This window comes from Puntigrus tetrazona, chromosome 12 (genome assembly GCF_018831695.1).
Source record: "Puntigrus tetrazona isolate hp1 chromosome 12, ASM1883169v1, whole genome shotgun sequence".
NCBI classification, from domain to species: Eukaryota; Metazoa; Chordata; class Actinopteri; order Cypriniformes; family Cyprinidae; genus Puntigrus; species Puntigrus tetrazona.
The window spans coordinates 3,944,264-3,969,283 of NC_056710.1; the positions used below are offsets into that span (position 1 = coordinate 3,944,264).

At 35.1% G+C, this 25,020-nt stretch overlaps 2 protein-coding genes across 2 annotated transcripts; one reads left to right on the forward strand and one right to left on the reverse strand.

Moving 5' to 3' along the window:
- Positions 1-1,222: 1,222 nt before the first annotated feature.
- On the forward strand, positions 1,223-17,095 carry med24 (mediator complex subunit 24). Its single transcript, XM_043254376.1, has 26 exons — positions 1,223-1,369; positions 1,573-1,719; positions 2,621-2,703; positions 2,969-3,007; positions 3,102-3,175; positions 3,265-3,488; positions 4,399-4,510; positions 4,890-5,040; positions 5,122-5,235; positions 6,016-6,069; positions 6,255-6,337; positions 6,499-6,585; positions 6,674-6,785; positions 7,180-7,322; positions 7,438-7,475; positions 7,847-7,929; positions 8,086-8,264; positions 9,637-9,736; positions 9,892-10,067; positions 10,231-10,495; positions 10,581-10,762; positions 12,245-12,338; positions 12,501-12,600; positions 14,811-14,891; positions 15,060-15,208; positions 16,497-17,095. Exons 2-26 carry the CDS (start codon positions 1,590-1,592, stop codon positions 16,611-16,613), a joined length of 2,970 nt encoding a protein of 989 aa, XP_043110311.1. The 5' UTR covers positions 1,223-1,369; positions 1,573-1,589; the 3' UTR covers positions 16,614-17,095.
- Positions 17,096-19,051: 1,956 nt separating this feature from the next.
- On the reverse strand, positions 19,052-22,039 carry csf3a (colony stimulating factor 3 (granulocyte) a). Its single transcript, XM_043253248.1, has 5 exons — positions 21,938-22,039; positions 21,427-21,584; positions 20,707-20,817; positions 20,395-20,541; positions 19,052-20,026 (listed from the first exon to the last, which is right to left on the reverse strand). Exons 1-5 carry the CDS (start codon positions 22,017-22,019, stop codon positions 19,790-19,792), a joined length of 735 nt encoding a protein of 244 aa, XP_043109183.1. The 5' UTR covers positions 22,020-22,039; the 3' UTR covers positions 19,052-19,789.
- Between the last annotated feature and the right edge of the window lie 2,981 nt (positions 22,040-25,020).

Consider the following 25,020-nt stretch of genomic DNA (forward strand, 5'->3'; position numbering starts at 1 on the left):
ATTTTTTTGTAATTTATGTAATTTATTGTACATTAATGAGATCTCATCAGCATATTTGTCCTGAAAACATTCACAAAACAACAATTTTGACTTTTAAATATTGAGTTGATATGATATGTTTGAATCATCTGGATTATGGATAACATCTTGACCATTAAGTGAACCTCTTCAAAACCAGGCTTAGCACTTACACTTAACAATATAAATGACAAACTACAAGAAGTCATATTCATCAGAATATGTGAATATTCATATGCGACTTGTCATTACAGATTATTTAAGTGTTCTGGGATGGCATGTGTGGAGTGTTGTGGGACTGTAGGAAAAAAAATCGATGTCTTGGGAACCTGCTTCTGAATCTACAAGCTGACATACTGTAGCACGAATGGTTGATCTAGAATGAATCAGAAATATTGACATGACCAGTGTATTGTAAAAAATATAATTTGTCAATTAATGATCTATCGTACCTCCTCCTCACCCACTGAGACATTTTGCTTTAGACATCAAGATCTTCTGATTCAGCCGATTCAGTTGAACTGGTTCATAAAGCGAACTGGGACCAGTTGCATTTGCTTAGTCTTAAAGTTTTGGACTGGTCATAACTGTCTAATGTTAGTTACAAAGAAGTACATTTACCTTAATCAGAAAGTGAGACTGGTTATCTCTGGGGTAAATTCTTGGACAAGTTCTTAGGATACAGTACCAACAAGGCCTTTAACTAGCTCCAGAGTGAGGCATTTTCTAAATAAAAAAAAAAAAAAAAAAAAAAAAACGCTTCAAAAACGCTACAGTATTTACTTTAAATGACTATAGTATTTTTTCATGTGGGAATGCACTTAATGCAACTAATTTTGAGTTTTTATTGATAAAGATCATTGTTTATCATTTAAAAAAAAATATTTATCGGTGGGAAGCATTAAAATGACATAATTGTATTTACAAAATAGCACTGCGCTTGAAAACCTTTTTTTAAGAGTGTGGAGTATACTGATTTTTTTTTTTTTTTACCCTGAATCGTAATCACCAAATACACGTATCATATGTTTTTACATCAAAGAAAACCGTGGTATCGTAATGATGTCGTGTCAGGACATAGGAAAGTAAGTTGTGATATTACATATTTGATGATTAATGAAAACTTCTACATTTATACTTCGAGCATTTCTTCTAAATCAAAAGTGCAACACAATCTCCCGTCCAATCAAGAGACGCTACATCAGACCACCCAATCGGATTGATTTGTACTGACGCTCTCACCCAATCGGAAGACGTGTTCTTACAGACCAACATGGCGGCGTTGAGATGTAGGGAATTGTAAATGAACAAAAACCTGATTCATTTACTGCACAAACTGGACTGTTTTGTGGTAAGCAGGAGTTAAAAAATAATAAATAATTAATTCGCATTTTACACGTCATCTATATACAGTATAATACAAATATGTGTGTTTTTTAAATAAGATAAGAGATTACGAATATCATGAGCTGATATCTGACGTTCTCCTGGCATACACTGGGATGTGACTTTAAAATGATTTTGTTGGTGATTAATTAATCTTTTGATTCACAGTTTAAAAAACAGACAGAATGAAGGTGGTGAATTTGAAGCAGGCTATCCTCCAGGCGTGGAAGGAGCGCTGGAGTGATTATCAATGGGCCATTAACATCAAGAAGAACTGTCCTAAAGGAGCCACATGGGACTACCTCAATCTCGCAGGTAATATCGAAATGTCTCACCTAATATTTAGTAGAGAAATAACTGTATCATGTTATAAGCAACCCAATTTTAGCCATTTGAGAGCAATTTATTTTGTGAATACATGCACATAACAATGTCATAAGCTGTGGAGTATTTTACTTAATTAAACGTACAGTTTAGTGAAACGTATAGTGTGAAATACTACCAACAAATTAAAATGATTGTTTCTGTTTTTAAAATGTAGTTCACTTCCGTGGTAGCAAAGCTGATTTATCACTCCAGTTCTAAAATTATACATATACACATATGTGTATGTGGGTCAAAGACATCTGCATTAAAAGAAAGTGTCTACCTTTAATGTTTAAAATAGGTTTTTGGAGATTTAAAATGTAAAGTTGTGGTTGAAATAATGTTATATTGTCATTCAGTGCGACACAAAATACTGTCATTGTGTAAATTCAAACAGCATGCTTATTCTGACTTGTACATATTAAAACGTATAAAAGAATAAAGAAGCATATTAAATTTTTTTTCTTTATTAAATGAGTAGAACAAGCTTACTGACAGGTGGGCAAAACCTAAAACAGTTATTTTAAATTGCAATAATATTTCACAATAATACTGTTTTCACTCTATGCTTAATCAAATAAACGCAACATCCGTGATCATGAAACAATTTTTTATATACCCAATAACTACCAGGTGCTGAAAAATATAGAAAATTATTACATCATAAATTATTTCAAATCTAATGGGAAATTTCTTAAATCGATTTGCACATTTTTATTATTTTTCTTTGCTGCCCAAAACCCTGTCAGAACAGATTTCTTAGTCGCTGTGTTAGATAACACTCTGTGATACATGCAACCTGCCATGTGCTGTAGTTCTTAAGGTGTATTTACTGTTTCTCCTGATACAGAAGCTCTTCTGGAGCAGGCTATGATTGGCCCATCACCTAACCCTCTAATCTTGTCCTACCTGAAGTATGCCATCAGCTCACAGGTGAAAACAAGTCATATCAGTAGCCTATTTCTTCTTCTTCTTCTTCTTCTTCTTCTTCTTCTTACCAATACCACTTGCTTGACTTATCATAGCTTCTCATTTACTCAAATAATAAATACTTTAATGAATAGCAATTTTGTACAACACTGCCAGGAATTGTAATCTTGTGTGCCACAACACCACTAGGTGTCAGTGTATGTACACTATAGGTCCTGCACAACTTGACATTATATTGATGATATGATATCCTCTTTCCCGCCTGTAGATGGTGTCATATTCCAGCGTGCTGACCGCAATCAGCAAGGTTAGTGTTTTTTTTTCATTTATTTTTCATTTTAAACAAAGATTTTCTTAGCTGAAATGAAATGCCCACAGTATTTTCATTTATTCACCTACAGTTTGATGATTTTTCACGGGAACTGTGTATCAAATCACTGCTCGAGATCATGGACATGTTCTCCAACCGACTCAGGTGCGCATCCGTCCGTTCGAGAGTCAGTGGGATGCAGTTTTTCTAGAACGCAGGTAACCTGTTTTCTCTTTTGTGTTTCTCTCCTGTAGCTGCCATGGAAAGGCAGAGGAGTGTATCGGGCTGTGCCGTGCCATGCTGTGTACCGTGGTTTGGCTCCTGCAGGGCTGTGCGTGGTACTGTGAGAGACTGCGGGAGTCCGGCGCTCTGCCTGCATTGGAAAACAGTCTGAGAGCCTGCCTGGATCGCATGACCAATCTGTTACACAGTACCAAGAACAGAGCCCTGGTGCACATCGCACGCCTGGAGGAACAAGGTGTGTGCATTTACTGAGGATTATCTTTGATAACTACCTTTGACGTATTTACAAAGATTCTAAAATGAATCAACGTTGTTAATAATTCTGCTTATTCGTTTCATACATTTATTTGAAGGTTAAAAAACATTGTAAAACAAACAGTATAAGCTGTAGCAGGGATTCACAATTTTTTTTTTGTCAGTTGAACAAAATATTTGCTTGAAGCATCTATGTAAATAAATAAAAAAATAATAGCATGTTTACAGTTCTCTGATGTTGGTGATCACATGACATGCAATTTTTCTTTTAGATCATCTTGTTCATAAATACTCAGTGAAGACAAGTGTATAGATAGTTACAGATGCAGAGAAATACCTTTAATTTCCTTTACTGTAAAACTTTAACATTTGACTGCTGTCTCTGTTGGACAGTGTAGATTAGTATTAGTAATTTACTGCTTAATCTTATATTTCACGATATGACGCTATTTTTGTTTTATTTTGTCATCCGTTTTTTTTCCTACTCTGTCAATTGCAACATATTGAGACCATGTGACACTACAGCGTACTGCTGATTATTGCATAACGTCTGCTGTTTTTCACTTACTATTTAAAAAAAAAAATAGAAATCGTGTCCACATCACAGGGTTAAGTAAGTAGTCATCTAGTATTTCATTCCGAAGAAACTGCTTATTAATTCAGTGTGACTCTAAATAACAGTTGAGGAGTCTGACTAATGTTCACAAATCATTTCTTTTAAATGCCGTCTTTCAGAGAATCAAATTACCAATAAGTCAATCTTTTTGCACTGACACACAGTACACGCCTGTACACACACATATCATTATATATCGTTATATCATTATAATAATAAATTAATTAATAAGTTATATGCCAATTAAACTTCCATGTCTTTCTTGTCTCATAAGCATCCTGGACCAATGTAGAGCAAGCTTTGTTGAAGTTGTCAGAAAATCTCAATGCTGTGACCAATCAGACGCTAAAGGAAAATCTCGAAGAGTGTGTTTCATTGGTCAAAAGGTGAGAATCCAGAAAGAACACTCAAACCTGATCAAAAAATCGATAACTCACAGTGCGTTTGCAAAGATGTTGCTGGCGATTCTAAAATTACATTCAATGCAGTCAACGCCATTATGTAATTTGGCTAGTTTCACAATGCTTGTGATTTACTAGAAAGCATGGTCCCACTTTACATTAGATCATATGTTATATTAGGTGTGTACTTAACTTAAAAGCTTTTAAACATGTTATCCAATAAAATCACTGCTATCCACTGATATGCTCTTGATGAGTCTAGTATCATTGTAACATTTTATTAAACTGTGCACACAAAGAACTAAACGAAGAACTAAATAATGTAAATAATGACGTGTTTGATACATTTTTTGTGTTTTCATAGCATTCCTCAGATGTTGTGTCTTCAGAGCGATCCACCGGTCCACACCTCGTTTCCTTCAGTCCATGCCTTCATCATGCTGGAGGGAACCATGAACCTCACTGGAGAGACACAGCCCTTAGTAGAGCAGCTCATGATGATAAAGAGGATGCAGGTGACTTGAGACACAATTGTTTGTTCTTTGGATGAAGTTACGTCTGTGTGGTTTTGATAATGTGTTTTTCCCCCTTTATAGCGTATCCCAGCTCCACTGTTTGTGCTTGAGATATGGAAGGCCTGTTTCACTGGGCTCATTGAATCTCCAGAGGGGAACGAGGAACTGAAATGGACAGCTTTCACCTTTCTGAAGGTGCGTTTGAGTCACCAATCACTTTTGAACTTTGGATTGTAATTTTGGCTATGGTAAAAGAAAACTTTTCTTTTTTTTTAACTAGCATTCATGTCTCTTAAAAACAACATTCTAAAAATTTTAGTTAGGAATAGTTTGTATTTACAAAACAAATTTTTAGGAATGCTCTTTTTTTTTAAAGATTGTTGTAAAGGTTAGAAAATTAGAAACAAAATTTTAATGTTCTTAAAAAAACAGATATCACATATCATGAGAGCGCCCTTGCACAGGACGCATTTACTCTATTGAGAGAACAGGAAAGATAAAGTTCCACCTTGAGACAGACTATTTAAAAAGAACTTTCCAAATACAAAATATGTTAAAATGAATGCTTTGTACTGTACTCATACTGAAGTCAGTCATGACAAAAACTGTGTTCACACTTTTTATGGTTGGAAAAAAAACAGCCTTCAAATTGTTTTGATGGAGTTGTCAGTGAGTCTTTGCCAAGAGAATCAGATAAAATCACCTCTTTTCTTATACAAAATGATTCTTTGTTCTTAAATAAGACTACTGTGTGACCGACCACATTTTGTAGGCTACTAATAAGTTATTTTTGGTGCTTTTTGTCCTCTTTAAAGCTTGGCAACATCTGTCTGCATTTGTTGTCATTGTGTGGAAAAAGCAGCATCAGCTTCTCCTTTTGTGTTTTTGGGAAAAACACGAGTTCGGAAAATGACAAATTTTCTCAGAATTTTCTTTTTGTGATTTATTTATTTATTTTTTGCTCTGTGTTTTCAGATTCCTCAGGTTTTGCTAAGGCTGAAGAAGTACCCACAAGGAGAAAAGACACAGGTACCATTATTTGACTGTTTGCCTCACCCGCACCTCACCAGGGTTTTGAACTATTTTGGTTCCATTTCCAATTTGTGTCGCTCATGACACCTGACACCTCATATGACTGCCATCATAATGTTATTCCACATCGTCCAAAATGTTAATTACTCCATCTAACTAGCCTATCTTTGTTTGGTTTTCAGGATTTTATGGAGGATGTGAATGTGGCGTTTGAATATCTTCTGAATCTCACCCCACTACTGGATAAAGCCGACCAGAGATGCAAGTATGTCAACACCACCTGTATTAATCATGACTGGCTATGTGCTAAACCACAGGAAGCTAGAATTTTTTTTTTAATTAAAATTTAAAGCCATTTATTCACTGACAGAGCACTCAAACTATCAGTAACGCATGTTATAATGCTGTTGTTGTTTGTTTGTGTAGCTGTGACTGCTTGAGTCTGTTACTGCAGGAGTGTAATAAACTAGGCCTGCTTTCTGAGGCAAACACCGCCAATCTTACTGCAAAAAGGTATGGGGAGAATGTTTTATTCATACTTTTTTGTAAACATGTTTTATAAACATGCCTGTCTATTCAATACATTTTATTTTTTCTTCAGGAGTGAGGACAGAGAGCATGCACCCAGACTGAAGACAGCAGAAAACGCCAATATTCAGCCCAACCCAGGTCTCATACTGAGAGCTGAACCAACTGTCACCAATATCCTCAAGGTTCTCATCTGATTTTATATTATTTTAGGGTTACTATTTATTAGTTATGATAAAAGAATATTATAGCGAATGATTAATGCATTTAACACACCTGCCCTACCCCAGGTTTGTATATTTAATTTTACTTTTTATACAGTTAATTGGTATTGAACAACTTAATGTGCGATGTAGTCTAAACAATGCAGTTTTATGCCCCTAAAATTCAAGATATTGTGGCAGAAATGCCCTGTATGTGATTTTGCCTCATGTTTATATCGTATGACAAAGTAAAGCAAGTATAGTTTCGTTGTTAGTTAATGTTAAGTGATATAATAAACTAATGTTATCAGATCGAACCTTATTGTAAAGTGTTACCATTTAGAGTCACACGTTTTCTTTCTTTCTGGCTTTCTAGACAGTGGATGCGGATCATTCTAAGTCTCCAGAGGGACTGCTGGGAGTTTTGGGTCACATGCTCTCAGGAAAGAGTCTTGATTTGCTACTGGCTGCTGCCGCAGCGACTGGAAAGCTCAAGTCTTTTGCTCGCAAATTCATCAAGTAAGAAATTCTTAATAAAAAGGGATACATTGCATCAGCTTATATACTTAACCCAAATAGATACATGGACGGAGTGTTTAGGACATGTATATCTCTATCTGCTGTTTTCTTCCAGACTGAACGAGTTTCCAAAACACATCAGTGGAGAAGGATGTAAGTCATGTGTTTTTAATTTGCTGTGATGACATGCAGCCTGTTAATAAATACCTATTTAAATGGGTGTTAGGCTAATATGTTAAGATTAGCCAAGATTGAATTATGGGACCCTTCTAATTGTTATTTGTTTTGTGTGTGTGTGTGTGTGTGTGTGTGTGTGTGTTTGTTTTTTTTTTAATGATAATAGAAATATCAGATGCACTCTTGTTTTCATGCACTGAGATTTGTTATGACCATAACTGATGAACACATTTTAATTCTGTAGAAATGCTGTAGTGTGAACTTTTTTTGCTTTACTGTGTGAGAATGAGGATTTATTTACACACTGAGCAATTTCAGTCGTAACATCTGTGAATATACTTTTTTAGCGAAGTCTGCGTCAGTACGAGCTCTGCTGTTTGACATTTCCTTCCTTATGCTGTGTCATGTTGTGCAGACCTATGGATCAGAGGTCAGTTTCCACGCACACACATTTATTGTACAAAGCAAGTGTTTGAGCTGAAATGCAGATGGATGTTCTTTAATGTAATTCATAATAACATCCTGCAATGGCATACATTTTACTATATCTGAGTCATTGATTACATCATTCACCCAACCTGTCCAGGTGATTCTTTCGGATCCCAGCCCATCAAGCGAGACACCCTTCTTTGAGACGTGGTTGCAGACATGCATGCCGGAGGAAGGGAAGACCCTGAATCCAGATCACCCTTGCTTCAGACCTGAGTCTGGGAAGGTGGAGAGTCTGGTGGCCCTGCTTAATTCTTCTTCTGAGATGAAGCTTGTGTAAGTGCTGCTTCTTATCAGCTGCATCTGCCAATCACCTGTTACATTAACATCTTCATGACAACATTGATTTATTGAGTATAGCACCCACTTTAATAGTAATGTTAGACTCAGTTCAGTTAATTTCTGTGAATCGGTTTATGAATTGTTTATGAATACGTTTTTTACGTCATCACTCAAAAATATACATCCATACAGTACATCAGCAACTGAATGCATTCATGTATGCTAATGTAAGATGGCATGGGTGCATTAAAAGCATTAATAATTTGGTCACATTTTATATTAGGTGGCCTTAACTACTATGTACTTGCATCAAAAAATAGGTACAATGTAGTTATTGTGTTCATAATGTATTGCAAAACACTTCTGCTGCTATTGAGGTGGGATTTGGTGGTATGGGTTGGTTTTTAAGGATTGGTTAAAGTGTAAGGGTCAACAGTGTAATTGTAAATGTAATTACAGAAATTAATTACAGGTGTAATTACATATAGGTATTTTTATAAATAAAATGTAAAAACATGCATGTACTCAATAAGTGCATTGTACCACATCATTAATTTATTAATTTAAATTAAGGCCACCAAATATTTCTGTATTTAATTGCACCAAATAAAGTTTTGAGGTTAAATTAACATTCTAGTATTTTTATTAGAGTAACAAGTTAATGAACTCTTTACTAATATTTGTGTTTGTAACACACTTTAAACTTACTTTTTTTTAATGTATGTATAAAAAAACATATGTGGTCTTAAAATGATTCCATTTAAACATAACTACCTAAATACCACAACATTGTGCTTAATATAGAATGTTTTCTTGAATAAAATGTCCTTTTTTGGCAGACATTCAGACCAGGTACAGGGCCATCTTAAGAAGAATGTTTTAAAGGTGCTATATGTAGGATATTAACTCGGTATTGCAGACCAAATTAAAATATTAGAGACGGTTTTCTTCACCCGGCCTCTCCTACTCAGACTTGATGCACATGCAGGTTGCCAGATTTCCAATCTTACCCTTTTCGTTCGCCAGTATCCATAACTGAAATAAAATGCATGCTCTTTTCCACCAACTGACAAGTCGGGATTCCAAAAAGCATTTGATTAAACTAGCAGTGGGCGGGTTTACTGACTTTCCAAACATGTATGGGTTTCTTTCTTATGTTGAACATAAAGATATTTAGAAGAATGTTTAATTTCTGTGAAAGTCAGTGGGGACCAACAGCTATTTGGTTCTTCAAAATATCTTCTCTTGTGTTCAACACAGGGAAGAAACTTACACAGGTTTGGAACGACATAACAGTACGTACATGATGGCAAAATGTGAACATTTTAGGGGTCAGCTATTCCTTTAAGATCTGCTCTCTCTTCAGTCAGATGAAATGGCATGAAATATGTCTCAGTACACCAGCAGCTATACTGGAGGTTCTGAATGCCTGGGAGAATGGAGTTTTATCAGTGGAGGCTGTTCAGGTAAGGAGATTCATGGTGTCCAGTTGTGTCCTAAGCAGACACAGTGTTTCTTAAAGCAACAAGGCATTGTCAGAATCACATTACAATTCAAAAAGATTGTAGTTGATTATTTTTTTTTGCTGTATATAAAGAAGTCTCTTTCTCTGCAAGTGTAGAAGATCACCGATAACATCAAAGGGAAGGTGTGCAGTATGGCCATCTGTGCGGTGGCATGGCTGGTGGCGCACGTTCGGATGCTGGGTTTGGATGAGAGAGAAAAACCTCAGACTATGATTCGTCAGCTCATGACTCCTATGTCAGGAGAAAACACTTTACAGTTTTACCATGAGCGGTAAGGAATCTCTGCACACACCAGGCCACGTTACCACATCATGAGTTGGGAATTGCTAGTTGTTGTGATTGATTGGAGTTGGAATTAAACTCAGATCTTGGTCCCTGAATATCTTTCAAACACTGGTATCTCTCTCTCTCTCTCTATCTCACACTGTATCCAGTGTGGTAATCATGAGCTCTATCTTGGAGCACATGTGTGCTGATGTATTTCAGCAGACAGGACTCTCCCTGCTGCCAGCAGTTGAGGGTCAGGAGCCTATTCCCTACCGGAACCTTCTACCGGCCCGCCAGCCCATCCGCCAGGCTCTTCAGGCTCAATTTAGGGAGGTTCTGGAGAAGGGCTGGGTGGACTCTCACGCATTCCATCTCTTTGAAAACCTGCTACATATGGGAGGGGTGTTCTGGTTTACTAACAACCTGGTGAAGGTAAATGTGTCACTACAGTTTGTTTGTGCCACTACAGATTTGTGCCACCACATTTTACAGACTTGACTGTGTGTTTGTGTTGTAGGAGCTACTGAAGGAGACCCGTAAGGAGTGGGCTTCTCGGGTGGTTGAGTTGCTGTACAGTATCTTCTGCCTGGACACGCAACAGATCACCCTCACCCTGCTAGGTCACATTCTGCCACGTCTCCTCACTGACCCTGCCCACTGGCACAGCCTGGCAGACCCTCCAGGAAGAGCCCTTGCAAAGTATGAGCTTTTTATGGCATTCGCAAAAATGCTTTGGGTACACTAACAAAACCTTTTTACTTGCCTCTTGTAATTTCAGATATAATATTAATATTAACGGTAATTAAAGGATTCCTTCTAGACCTTAAAGGGTTACTCCACCCCCCAAAAAAAAAAAATTGCATTATTCACTTACCCACATGTTGTTCCACACCTGTAAAAGCATCATTCTTCTTCTGAACAGTTTAATACAGTTTAGTTTATATTTTGGACCATCTGCCATCAGTGGTTCAACTTTAACTTTATGAAGTGATGAGAATATGAATAAAAATAACTTTATTCAATAATTAATCTAATTTGCATCACTGCAGTGTCATTTTGGGGAATATCCAAATATTGGGGAAATAAATATTATGCCTTCAAACTTTAACGTTAAACATTCTATCTTTTTTAAATTTGTATACCTATTTAAAGTTATTATTTTATATTAATCATATAGCATTGTGTATTTTTATTCATATTGTTAATACTAATTGTATTATATTTTGTTGGAACTGATGCAGAATTGCCAAAAAATTATAAAAGGGAACATAAAATGTTCACAGTGCTTTTTCAAACTAGGCTATTTAAAAGCTCAAAAGACCTCTCCACCACAGTCACAAGCCTTACGATTTTTATCCAAAATATTTTAAATTGTGTTCCAAAGACGAACAAAGCTTTTACAGGTTTGGAACGACATGGGGGTAAGCAATTAATGACAAAATATAAATTTTGGGGTTAAGTAACTCTTCAACGCTAAAAATGGTACAGAATCTTAGTTTGTGGTTTTGTTTTACATTGACTTCAGAAACTTAAATAGTTACCATAGTGATGCATTAGTGCTTTATTTCTTTTGTGCCAGTTTGGTCAGAGGTCATTAGTGTCCCGTCTTTCACAATATCCTCTGACAATCTGTGTCCTTTCTATAGCTGACCCCATTATTGACGCCACAGGAAAGTCCATATTGTCATGTACTTGTGTTAATATGGAAAGACAGATGGATCCTTCGCAAACTGTTTGCATACTTTCATTGTTTAATACCTTTTTTTTAGGATTTGCAGGTCAGCAGCTTTTCTCAGAAAGGATTTCATGAATGAATGATGAATTTATGTATGAATGAACCCCTTACTCCCATTCCTCTTTTTACTTGATTTCTTTGAGCCACTTCCTTCTTTTTTCAGTTTTAGATTCAAAACAAACATCCTTTTTGATAGATATTGAAAAGGCTATTTCCTTCTGGGTTTCTCCTTCCTTTTTTTTTTTTTTTTTTTTTTTTTTTTTTTTTTTTTTTTTAAATACAGTAAGCTTAATCAATATTTTACATGAAATCAAACTTGCCTTATATGAATCTCCGTATTTTTTAAATTTTGCAGTACACTAGCATGTATGTTAACCTCAAAGCTAACAGAAAGAAGCTAAAAGGCATAAAAATGATGATAATGCATTTGTATATGTTTATTATAGGTTGTCAGTATGGTGTGCTCTTAGTTCTTACTCATCTCACCATAAGGGTCAAGCGTCAGCACGACAGCGCAAGAGACAACGCGAGGATATAGAGGTCAGTCACATGGTTTTTCTCACAGCTTTTGTTAACCATCAGTCTTTGTGTTTTCACACAGTCACATACTTAACACATGAATATCTTTCCAGTTAAGAATGTAATTGTTAAAACTTAAGCTTGGGTGTTATTAGTAATTAACACACTTCTGTTTTTTTGTAGGATTACACCAGTTTATTTCCTTTGGACGACACACAACCATCTAAACTGATGCGTCTTCTCAGCTCCAATGAAGATGAGACTGTCATGCTGTCCAGTCCAGGTAATTTCCTGCCTGCTTCAAAAGAAAAGCTGCACAAAAACAATAAGAGCTGCATTTCCATGCAGTTTTTATATATGCATTTTTAATCTATTAGTCAATCTAGAAACTGTTAACCAAAACTGCATATGCTGCAAAAATTCCAAAAAAAACTGCAACACAGCTCGTGATAGTTTCGAGCTTCCTGTGACAGTATCACTCAATATGCCACTGAATGAAACAAGGAATAAAAAAAAAAAGACACACATAGGCTAATTTACAAAAGACAAACCAGAAAATGCTTCAGTTCATTTAACACTTAACATATTAATAACTTTTGGAAGAAAAAAAATCTGTTTTTTGTGTCTTGTATAGTATATGACATAGGAGAATATGTAAATAATACTTCAGGAGGCAAAAGGAAAAAAAAGCCTCTTAATTTTATTTAGAGGCACAAACATAAAAAAACAATAATAATACATTTTATTTGGACAAAAAATAAGAATCAATGAAGCCTTTATTAAGATTATAACGCACTACTTGCATACAACATGTATTAATATACATTTTCATGCTATCTGCTAATAATACAGGTACATCTCAATAAATAAGAATATCATGGAAAAGTTCATTTATTTCAGCAATTCAACTCAACTTGTGAAATTTGTGTATTAAATAAATTCAATGCACATAGATTGAAGTAGTTTAAGTGGTCTTTGGTTCTTTTAATTCTGATGATTTTGGCTCACATTTAACAAAAAAGGAGCCCTACCAATTATTGAGTACATTTACAGTAAATGAACATGCATTTCAGAAGGCCAACAATTCACTAAAAATGTTAGTTTTTTTAAATTGGCCTTATGAAGTATACTAATTTGTTGAGATTTTGGTGGGTTTTTGTTAAATGTGAGTCAAAATCATTACAATTAAAAGACAAACTACTGAAGTCTGAGGGCAAAAATATATTTAATACACAAGTTTAACAATTTGAGTTGAATTACTTTTCTATGAAATGTTTTTCTATGTAGTTTTTATTGTTGGGGGCAAAACATATAATGCAATGAAATAAATGATGATTGAGAAAACAAACTACACAAATTTCTCAAAAGCCTGATGTATCACATTTGATTTTTCTAAATGGTCATGTATGGATAAACAAGTAAACCTACGTTACATATGTCCATCATGAAATATTACAAACAATGTTTATTTTAGAAAAATCATTAAAGATCACACAGCAAAACGACATGTGCCCTGACCTGAATATGGACATTTTCTCAATTATATTAAACTGTCTATAAAAGGCAATCAGACGGAAGACATGTAGTGGATTGTTTTCCATCAAAACATCACCAAACTTTAAACTTTGTTGAAAAATAAGGTTTACATTTTAACCATCATTTTGATCCTGGATTTTTTTTTTTTTTTAAGATAGATTAAATTTAATCTAGTTGCTCCATAACTTTAAACTTACAATTGAGGTGGTTTAAATAAAATAAAGTGCATCTATAGTTTCGGTATGTGGCTAATTGAATTGAAAAAGAGGTCTTAGAGAGGTGTTTATTATAAATTAAAATGAAAGTGCACTGAGCTGGCAGATTTTGAAGGTCCTGGCAGACCGTAGTAAACTTGTGCGCAGCTGTCATGAGTGGAGTTAGTCACTACGCAACAGTTTCTCTACATAGCGGTCAACCTTTATCCTTTATGCTTTAGTCCTTTATCGACAAAAGCAAGTTATGTCAGAGACAAAGGATAAGGACTACTAACATGGTTGCTGTTTAATTACATGACGAATCCATCATGGCGGAGAAATACTATAATACTAAACCCCCGATTTGTCCATCTAAGTTTAAAACGAACTGGTGCAGCACAACTCGATTTAAAATAAAACCCAGATCAACAAATCCTCTACAAATCGACCAAAACTTTGCTTAATTTAGTCCTTGTTGGTGCAACCCAACCACCGTTGCTTATTTTTAAAAAAGCAGTGTCTGGAAGCCAGGACTATTTAGTCACTTTCACTGAAAAAAGAAGGAAGAGCCTGAAGCGAAAGTGTTGATTTTATTAATGCAGTCCACCGAGAAAGGGAAGTTAGCAGGATGTGATTTTGTGAAATCTGCTTCGATAGCTACTGTGACTATGCATTTCCTTTTTTTAAAAAAATATGGTTTCTACATAAAATTTAGGTCAATAAGAGCTGACCAACTCAAAGTAACTGATGTGATCTTTTCTAGGTGACCGTTCCATGAGCAGTTCACTGTCTGCTTCTCAACTTCACACCGTCAACATGAGAGACCCTCTCAACAGAGTGCTAGGTCTGTACTGCGCCTCTGCTGATCGTTTAGTGCCACTATATTAGATTAATAGCGTGATTTTACTATCTGGTAGCATATTTGTACCACCACCATACTATGTATTTACTAGTCTTGCCGTTAGAGTCAAAGAAGATTCTTGTCTTTTTCTTTTTTTTTTTTTTCTTCTAGCAAATCTTTTCCTGCTGATTTCCTCTCTGTTGGGGTCTAAGACAGCAGGTCCTCACACACAGTTTGTTCAGAGCTTTGTCGAGGAGTGTGTAGAGTGCTCAGAGCAAGGCAGCCGGGGAAGCATCTTGCAATTCATGCCCTTTACCATGGTGAGAGAATTGTCTTGCACTTTACGCACTCATATACAAGCAGTATAGATCAAGTATTCTGCTTCTCTTGAACACGCAAGCATAGTCATCTGCTAAATCAACTTACTGTTTGTCATCCTGAGAACTTGTGTGTTTTTAATGTTTGACATTTTCGTTATCTTGCATTGGTAACAAACCTCCGAAGGCTTTCATGCTTTTTACTCTCTCCGCTGGAAGGGGGGGAGTGCTGATGATCTGAAAATGCTGACAAACATGTACAGTTGCAAATTGTTAACTTCCTGTCAAAGAAGCCATTCTGCTAGAGATTCCTCTTCCATGAACAAAATTTTATGAACTCGGTTCAACTGACGCATTATTAAATAATTATAGAAAGCTTATTAATTCACACTTCAATGAAGTTGATGGGAAAAGAAAAATATGGTAACAATTGAAGGACTAACTCCCACTATTAAGTAGTTACTTATTAGCATGCATTTTACAAACATATTGACGGTTTAGTATTTAAATAGTACATAATAATGCGTTATCATGTTTTAGGTCCCTAAAATTACCCCAAAACTAAACTTAACCTTACAAAAAAGATACAAAGACAAACAAACACACACACACACACACACACACACACACACACACACATATATATATAATATAAACATGCAGAAAATTTTTCAACCCCTGAAAGTTCAGTTTTGTAGAGAATTTTTATAACCTCCAATAAACATTGCCTCTTAAGCATTTACAATCTCTCTACAGGAGTCTTGGCCCATTGCTCGTGCAAATTTTTTCAGATCACTGATAATCTTTTGTTTTAATGAGATTTATTCCTGGAGACTGAACAGACCACTCAAGACCAATCTCTCAACCAAGCTTTAGTAAATTTGGATGTGTATAGTTGCTTTGGTGGAAATTCCAGTCATCACCAGCTTAAGTCTCTGCACTAAAGACATCAGTTTTTGACAAAATGGCCTAATACTTCAGAGAATCCATGATGTCCCTCATACAATCAAGGTTACACAGCAAAGTATTACCATAAGCGTAACAGGTCCGCCTTGATGTTTGACTCGAGGCTCATAAGCCTTGCTTTTTTTGCACCAGACATACTGCTGATACATGGATCCAGAAAGTTAGTTTGGTCTCATCTCCCCATATAACATTCTCCCAGAAATCACAGGGCAATCCTAAATCTGTCCTGTTATGTCCTTCATGGTCAAGTGTGAAATGATCGTGATTATTAGTTTAATCACACAGCCCAAAATAGCATGAAAAATGTTTTCATTCATCTTCACAGATTTCAGAGCTGGTGAAGCTTCAGGCGCTGGCAAAACCCAAAACTGTGCTATCCATCACAGACCTGAGCCTTCCACTGGGCCGGAGAATGGCAGCTAAAGCCATCGCTGCACTGTAGAGGCCAACGCGTCTCTAAGAAGACGTAGTTTTGGTAGGTGTGCGACGGAGAGGAAACTGCTTCGGCCTTCCTCCCCAAGAAAGACTTTTTTTTTTTTCCTTGTTCTTTACATATGATTCTTGTAACTGCTGGTGGGTTTTGATGTCGTTTTACGTCTGATGTCTCGAGGACAGCTCAGTGTTAGTTCTGATTTGACACATGTGGGCATACCTGTGAACTGAAACAGTCACTGACTGCTGACAGTGACTAATTTGCCATTTATTTCCATCAATCATAAGTAAACAGAAAGTAAAATTGTGGTATGTTTTTTTATATATATATATATATATATATATATATATATATATATATATATTATCAAAGTTCATGTAGTGTTGCATGATTGTGTTTTTATAAACAATGCAGTGATTTGAATTTGCTACAAAATATGAAACCCCAACATTGTATATTTTTGCTAAAACGCCAATAAAATGTAAACTGTTGGAGATGCTTTTTTAATCCATTTCTTTTGTTGAAATGTTTCTTCATTAGTGTGTATTTTACACCTGTCAACAAGCACGAGCAAAAGTGTCTGTTCAGCAGTGGTTACACATTAGATTTCCACTGAAGTCAGAATTTTCTTTGGTTTCACAAGATGAAATATCTTTGATTAGATATTATCTACGTACGTAGGAAAAAATAATGGGGGTGTATTTTGCCATTAGTTGGCCACATTAGTTTCTCAAAATGTTCTTTATTTGATGAAAATATGATTCACGAAATGTGTGTAACACTTTAGTATAGGGCCCGATATTTGCTATTAAATATTTGCTTACTGGCTTGCTTGTTATTGACACATTGGCTGTTTATTAGTACTCATAAAGCAACAACTTTAATCCTACCCAATACATGAATTTACCTTACTTACCAAGTGAACATCAAATTAAAAGTTTGAGGAAAAAGTCATAGTTGAAACATATATATATATATAGATAGAGATATATATGATAGATAGATAGATAGATAAAAATAGGACTTGTTACATCATATCCTGTATGTCAAGGAATGCCCATAACGTCAGCACGATGTCTGTCAAAGGGGATCCTATTTTTTTCCTCTTTCTGAGAATTGTAAGATGCATTGTCATTCAATTCATTGGACAGAATTCAACAAGTAAAATTAGTTTTGGGAGGGTTCGGAATAGCTGGGTAGTTTCTATGCTAATCCCTTTTCATTATTATTATTTAATACTTTATAGACATCATGTTATTATTATTATTAATTACAATGACAAAATATAATGTCCATTATTTCAGTAATGTTTTTATTATATTCAAGAAGATGACAACAAGATGGTACAATTAAAAGGGTCACATCATAAGGTCGCACATTTATCACATATTCTTTATTGCACACTGTCGGCAGGTAAATTGTCAACTTTGGCAACATTAAGTATATTTGTTCCTGTACCTCTACCGTTACCTCAGCTTGGGGATACTACTTGACATCCCCATGCACGCAGTTAGTGTTCACTCTCTGGACACACAACAAAAACCTTTAAGTTTTGCTTTGCAAGCAGGACAAACAGCTGCTTTGTGGCCCGGCTGCTGACAGTACAACAAAACAAACCTTTGGTCATTGCCTTTGGACCTTGTGCATTGTCGGATAGTTCAACACAACGCTTACAAACCTAGTGCTATGAGAAGTGCCACGTAGAGTACCTTTAAGTGGTTGATTGCGAGGACCGCATTCAGGTACTGCTGAGCCAACACCAACCTTGCTGTGTGTGTTAGTGCTGCTTCTTCAGTGGTTACAGCTAATGTGACTTTATCACTATATATATACACACATAAATATATACATAAATATAAATAAATCAATGTAAAGGTATGTTTATGAAACTGGATAGTGAGCAAAGAAAAGCATGTGTTCTGGTGTGTGTATATTTGTAGATTTGTTGTGGGCGTTTGAGTGATGTGGAAAATTAGATCATTTTATGTAGCCTAAAAGTTCATAAAAAAAGAATGAAGAAAAATAATTTAATAAAAAAAGATGGAAAGGCAAGTTAAACGTTTTGATTAAAGATTATGACAGCACATGAATAAAAAAATATTGACACCGATAAATGTATTTGCCACAATATTCCATAAAACAAAGCTAGAAATATATATATATATATATATATATATATATATATATATATATATATATATATATATATATATAATTGATGTAGATTGACTTTGTTTTAAAACTATAGATAATATAGATATAGAAAAAAATAAATAAAAATACTCCGCACCGGCAGCAACAAGTAACAAATTGAATCTGAACCGAAAAGCTAATGTCGGAAGGTGTTCCTTTATATAGTTAATTGGGCCAACTGTCTGATGACACAATTAAATCTCTAATACAGAAAGTAACATATGAGCAACAATAAATATTAAACACACTTTAGCTTAAAAAAAAAGGTTTTTATTATTAATAAGGTACATCATCAAATATTCCAAAAATATCATAACAAATAATGGCAAAAATAAATACATGTATGTTTAGTTAAATAAATAAATAAATAAATAATACTGAATTAACTCATCGGAAATATCAAGGGTAGCAAAAATAAAAACAAGGACATATCACATGAAATGACTAATAAAAAACAGTGTGTAGTTCTCACAGAGATCAGGAGATCAATCCAATGACCATGTTCTCATTTAGCAATTTATGAGACATGCTCATGTGCTCAGATTGTATGACACGGTAAAGTATTTCACAGTGAATTAAGTGAAACATTACTTTTAAGGGCGTTCCTAAATGGATAAATTAATAAATAATAAATAAAATGCTAAATGAGGCAGAAAATAAATAGCCTAATTATTAAATAAATAAAAATACAAAATCCGAAGAAAACAAATACCAGTACCTCTATTTCCTGATTGATTTATCAAGTTGCATCTGTTTTTCTGTAAAGCCCAAGTTATACTTTGCTTTTAACATGTATGCTAGGGTGCAATGCTGTATGTGCCCTTTTTCATCTATTCATACTCTATAGAGAACAATAGCCAGGTGGGTTCTCCATAGGGAAGTTGATTATTATTCCTACCATCTGTTTCAGTATATTTAGCATAGTATCAGTATTTTTCGAATGGCTATGTGTCAAAACTGAGGTATACTTCGGGCTTTACGGTCTAGGCTGCTCACAGGCCTCCTGCATTTACACAGAACTGTATAGTGTTAGGGGTCTCTGCCGTGCTGGAGCTCATACTGAGGATACTGCGGAGGATGTCACAGCTGAAGTCCTGAAGCTGTTGCAGGGTGAGGTGCGCTGCCACCTGGGTCTTGTATTTAGTCGTGAGATTCTTGGCTAGGCCATGAACGGTGGTATGCTCATCCGATGCCTGCTTTGTTGAGTTAAATCCCGCCTGGCTCTGCAACTGTCAAAATACATGAACATGTAAGTACACGAATGGAGTATTATTACAATACAGTTCGGTTAAAAACGTTAAAAGCTATCACACTGATGGTAAGGTTTACACTTTTGCCATCTTCTCGAAAGATAAGGTTGACCATTACTATTTATATTGCCATGGTTTAAACACATTACTTGACTGCTGTCCAAAGACGGGCCTTGTAATATGATGCCAGACATAAATTAAATTTAGCAGTACATGAAAGTGTGTGTCTAAATCGAGGCACGACTAAACAGGCTAACGTTTGTGGACTTGGTATTGGCACTACGACACAGTCAAAACTTTTAAATACACTTTTTAACAAAAGAGCGGTCTCCAAGTCAAATCCATACCTCTTCGATTAGATGCAGAAGTTCTTCAATTTTAGCTTCAAGGCTTTTGACATGGTCTGTCGGATCCAGTGTGTCTGCTTTGCCGATCTCTGTCAAGAGAATCAGATGCAGCTGCAGTCCCTTCATTATGTTTGCAAGGCAGAGTTCCTGTGACAGTAACAGAGAAATCTCACGGTTTATTTTGCTGTACTTACAAATATAGCAATGTTCTATTTTTGTCTTTCGATTCCACAAGTACTAACTCTTTTCCAGCTTTTATAATACGGCTAAGTAAATGCCAGTCCTAAAACAAAGAAACAGAATAAAGCTTACCAGGGTGGAGATAGTGGAGATGTTCTGAAGAACTGGGGCAGAGGGTATATTCATATCTTTCTTTAAGAACTGCAGCTCCAGCATAGTCTTGCTGTCGCCCAAAGTCATACTCTGAAAAAAAAAATGCATTTGACTTGTTTAAACACGACAAGACAAAGTTTCTTTCTCTTGTGTCAATGCTCTTCACTCACATGCCAGAGCAAATTTGCATTCAGTGGCCCCCAAAAGCATTTGACACATTGCAGTTGGCAAACACTGTGTACACAGTTAAACAAATGACTGCTCTGCAAGGACACCGGTGTGAATTTCGCATGTTCGAGAAAACACCTCAACACTGGTTAAAAATCATTTCAAAGTGAGGCTATTATGGGAAAAGTTTGGTGGGATTATTTTGTATCTAATGAAGTAACATTCCCACATGTGAATGGTCAATTATTTGGAAATTGATATATAGAGAGAGCTATGAATGTATATGAGAAAACTTTGTATTAACATTTGCAATAGTGATACGTTCAAAGAACATTTTGGAATCTCTTACGTTGACAGCCAATATCTTTGGCCACTTGAGTATCACAACCACAAGCCAATGAATATATGTGAAAAATACAGCAAACGTCGAAGATTGGGAGGACCAATTGCTGAAAACTGCATTCTGATTGACTGCTCTTCTGAATGCAGGAGACGGTGTCTGTGCTGGTTACACTCCTGAAGTACGCTTACCTTGCTGTTTATCCAGGCTGCATGAGTTGTAGGAATGTCTTGTAGAATTTTGTTGATTAAACTGTGAGCTTGTTCAATAGTATCCTTATTCATAATGTCCAGTTTGTCAGAGATTGGGGCAGATGCCACGATTCCCACAAGTGTGACTAATAGAGCCGCTGGAGGAGAGAGAGAGTGAGAGAGAGAAGCGATCAGAAGTGCGTAAGACTGTGACGCAGATCTCTTACACATGGCTTAAACTCTCACATGCTTTAGCCATGACTGGACAACCTGGACATAAATTAACCTGATGAAATTTTACTAAAAAGTTACTAAAGTTTCTTTATATATATTTTTTTTTTGTCTTTTCTTTTTTCTTTTTAAATAACCTCATGTGGAATAATGAATCATTGAAACCTAAACCATCTAAATTGAAAACCGTGTAAATAGTATAGCATAATTTAAAATTAATTTAAAGTAATGAACAAAATTCTTCAGAATCATATGATTCAAAACGACAGACAAAACTTACCCTGGAAGTTCATCATAACAACAGCGATCAAAAAGAAAATGCGCAAAGTCACCAGACTGCAGCAGTAACAAAGTCCCATCATGTTCACGATTTATATATCCTGCAGGGGAAATTCCTCTTTCTGACGTCGCCTTCAGTACATCTCAATGAACTGGTAAGCATGTAATGAAAGTTATTATATAAGCTAAACACTAATGAATTTAACTTTTAAATTTTACTGGACACTTCTCAGTGCCCTTAACTCTGTCCAAAAATAAAAATAAATAACATACAATATACAAATAACATAAGTACTATCTACTCATTACTGTATATTGCATTATTATTGCAACATCCAGCTGTACTTGTTATAGTTGTTAGTTTTTCTGTATGATTAGTTATACTAACAAGAATTATATATTCTTTCTATTCATTATTGAGTGGTTATATATATGTATGTATGTGTGTGTGTGTGTATATATATATATATATATATATTCACTCAATAATGAACTGATTATTACGTTGAGGCAGAATTTAATCAGTTAACTACAAAAATGTTTTGACTGTTTTAAACATACAAATATTGTATTATATTATATAAACCGTAAGCATGAAATTAATTATTATTTAAATATATTTTCTAGCTAAATGCTGATGAATTTGTTTATATATATATATATATATATATATATATATATATATATATATATATATATATATATATATATTACTAAACACTTCTAAATGCCAAAAAAGCATGTAAAACAATAAAAAAAATCAAGGCAAAATGTTTTTATGTACTATATACGTTGCTGTATATGTCACTGATCATAACTTTGAAACAGAATTTAATCAGTTAACCACAACTGATAACCACAATTTGACTGACTCCATTTCATAAGTGTAGATCGTCAGATGAAATCGCAAAATTCTGAAGAGAATAGCTCAAATGTGATTTTATATTATAATATATTCTTTAACTTTGTACAGCATAAGTATATTCACGTGTTCTCGCATTAAACATTTCTGTAACCAAAAAAAAGCACATTGATGTCAGTATTGTTCTCATTCACTCCTTTGTGTTTCACAATAGTGTGTATTTTTTGGACCACTGCATTTTTAGCTTTCACTCTCAAGCAGAAGCAAAGCTATAAATAGAAATTTTGATACACTCAAATAAATCTGTATTGCTTTGTGGTCTACGGTAACAAGCAACAAATGAATGCTCCCCTGAAATTCCATATTGCACTAACCTCAGCCTCTGCTGCCAACAGAAGTTATGCAATAAGATCTTGACGTAAAGTGGGATTTTTACTACTGATCTGATAACTGTGAGTGAATTGCTATGTATGAGTAATTATTTCCCAGTCCAATGAATCATATTTAAAATTCCATTACAATTATTAATTTAAATAATGACCTTCAGCCAAGACTGAATTCAAAACGTTACTTGGAGATTGTTGCTGAAAAAACTGAATAATGTAATTGTTTATTACTTTTTTATTTTACTGTAGAACAGACAAGCAGATAGATAGATAGATAGATAGATAGATAGATAGATAGATAGATAGATAGATAGATAGATAGATAGATAGATAGATAGATAGATAGACTTGATGATTTGCGTCAAAAAATCACTAATTTTTTCCAGTTCTGTCATCATTGCACCAAAACCACTGGTAGAAACACGTGGTGTTACGTATCATTGTGTAAGACAGCGTTTCCTTCAAAGGAAGAAGAGGGGCAGAGATAGTGTCAAACAGATGAGGGAAAGGGGAAGAAGCGTTTCTATGGAAACAAGCCATATCAATTGAAAGCACAGAATAATAATAAAAATGAATAATAAAAGTGACCTCACAATCACATCATGTACATGCACCGTGTGAAGAACTCTGATTTTTTAAGATAGATTCATGTTTTTATTGTTTGAGTGGGGGAGAAACAGAAACAGCTCCTCAGACAGAGAAAGGGGAAGAATAAGTGTTGCTAAATTCAGTGTGTTCCCACAAAACCCTCCATTATCGTGAACTCACTCATTCCTTTAGACAGATGGAACACAAGTGCTCATTCTTAACTGAAAGTGTTGCACATCGTGACGGCAGTGCGCTTTTCAGATTTCTTTTGACCATTTTTTCCCAAACAGCTCTGAATTTTATCCTGAATCAGATCTTTTGCATATGTCGATCATTCAGAGGACGACTGTTCAAAGAGGGAAAATTTAGAAGCGAATAAATCTAAATAGGATGCAGTCATGTGTCACTGATAGAGACGAAATGGGTCCCTTCCGTTACATGAGCTTAAAGTATTTGACCATTCACCTTCCTTTTTTTCGAGTTGCAAGTTTTTGGTAGTTTTTTACTATGTTGATTTACATAGACCCAAATAAGCTAGTTTTCTTTTCCATTGATTAATTAACCAATGGAAAAGAAAACAAACAAGAAAATATCTTTAGGTGCAAAATACAATATAGAGCAAAGAGGCAAATAGCAATAATGTGTAATTTTTAATTATATGTCAATTAATGAAACAGTTTAAAATGTAATATGTTTTAAGAAAAAGACAGCAGGAGCTGGAAAAGAAAACTGCTTAAAATTCATAACCAACCTTTCATTCTCTGAGGGTTTATTGTTTGATCAAAAACTTGTCTGACGAAGATGCGTCCTCAGCATGAATAAAGGACCTCGGGAGTTCTTTGAAGTTTTTAATTGCCTGACTCAAGCTGTGTGGATTTTTCTGAGCGTTTATGAAACGGAGCTCTGTCCCAATAATGAGACACATGAGCTTGTTTTGTGGGGTCTGTGGCTCTGCTTGGCTTTGATTATGGTCAACATAAAGAAAAAAAAAAGTTTTTGCGGCACCTTAAGTGAAGAACCACAAGAAATACACAAAATAATAAAGTTGCAGATGATTAAAATGACATATACTTGGTGGGAACGTCTAAGAATATCTGTCATTTGCATCTGTTATAATGAAGGGAACCTTCTTCTCACTCTCAAAAATGTGGATATTATTCAGTCAAGTGATTGGACAGAGCAGATGTTATTGTTCATCATGGTGCTCCAACTGTCCAGGTTATATGATCATAAGACACTTTTTTAATG

Coding starts and splice junctions, on each gene's coding strand:
- med24 (XM_043254376.1), top strand. CDS start 1,590: ATGAAGGTGGTGAATTTGAAGCAGGCTATCCTCCAGGCGTGGAAGGAG. Junction 3,489..4,398: donor CGCACGCCTGGAGGAACAAG/GTGTGTGCATTT, acceptor TTGTCTCATAAG/CATCCTGGACCAATGTAGAG. Junction 7,930..8,085: donor TGCAGACCTATGGATCAGAG/GTCAGTTTCCAC, acceptor CAACCTGTCCAG/GTGATTCTTTCGGATCCCAG.
- csf3a (XM_043253248.1), bottom strand. CDS start 22,019: ATGATGGGACTTTGTTACTGCTGCAGTCTGGTGACTTTGCGCATTTTC. Junction 21,585..21,937: donor TGTTATGATGAACTTCCAGG/GTAAGTTTTGTC, acceptor TCTCTCCTCCAG/CGGCTCTATTAGTCACACTT. Junction 20,818..21,426: donor CAGCCTGGATAAACAGCAAG/GTAAGCGTACTT, acceptor TTTTTTTTTCAG/AGTATGACTTTGGGCGACAG.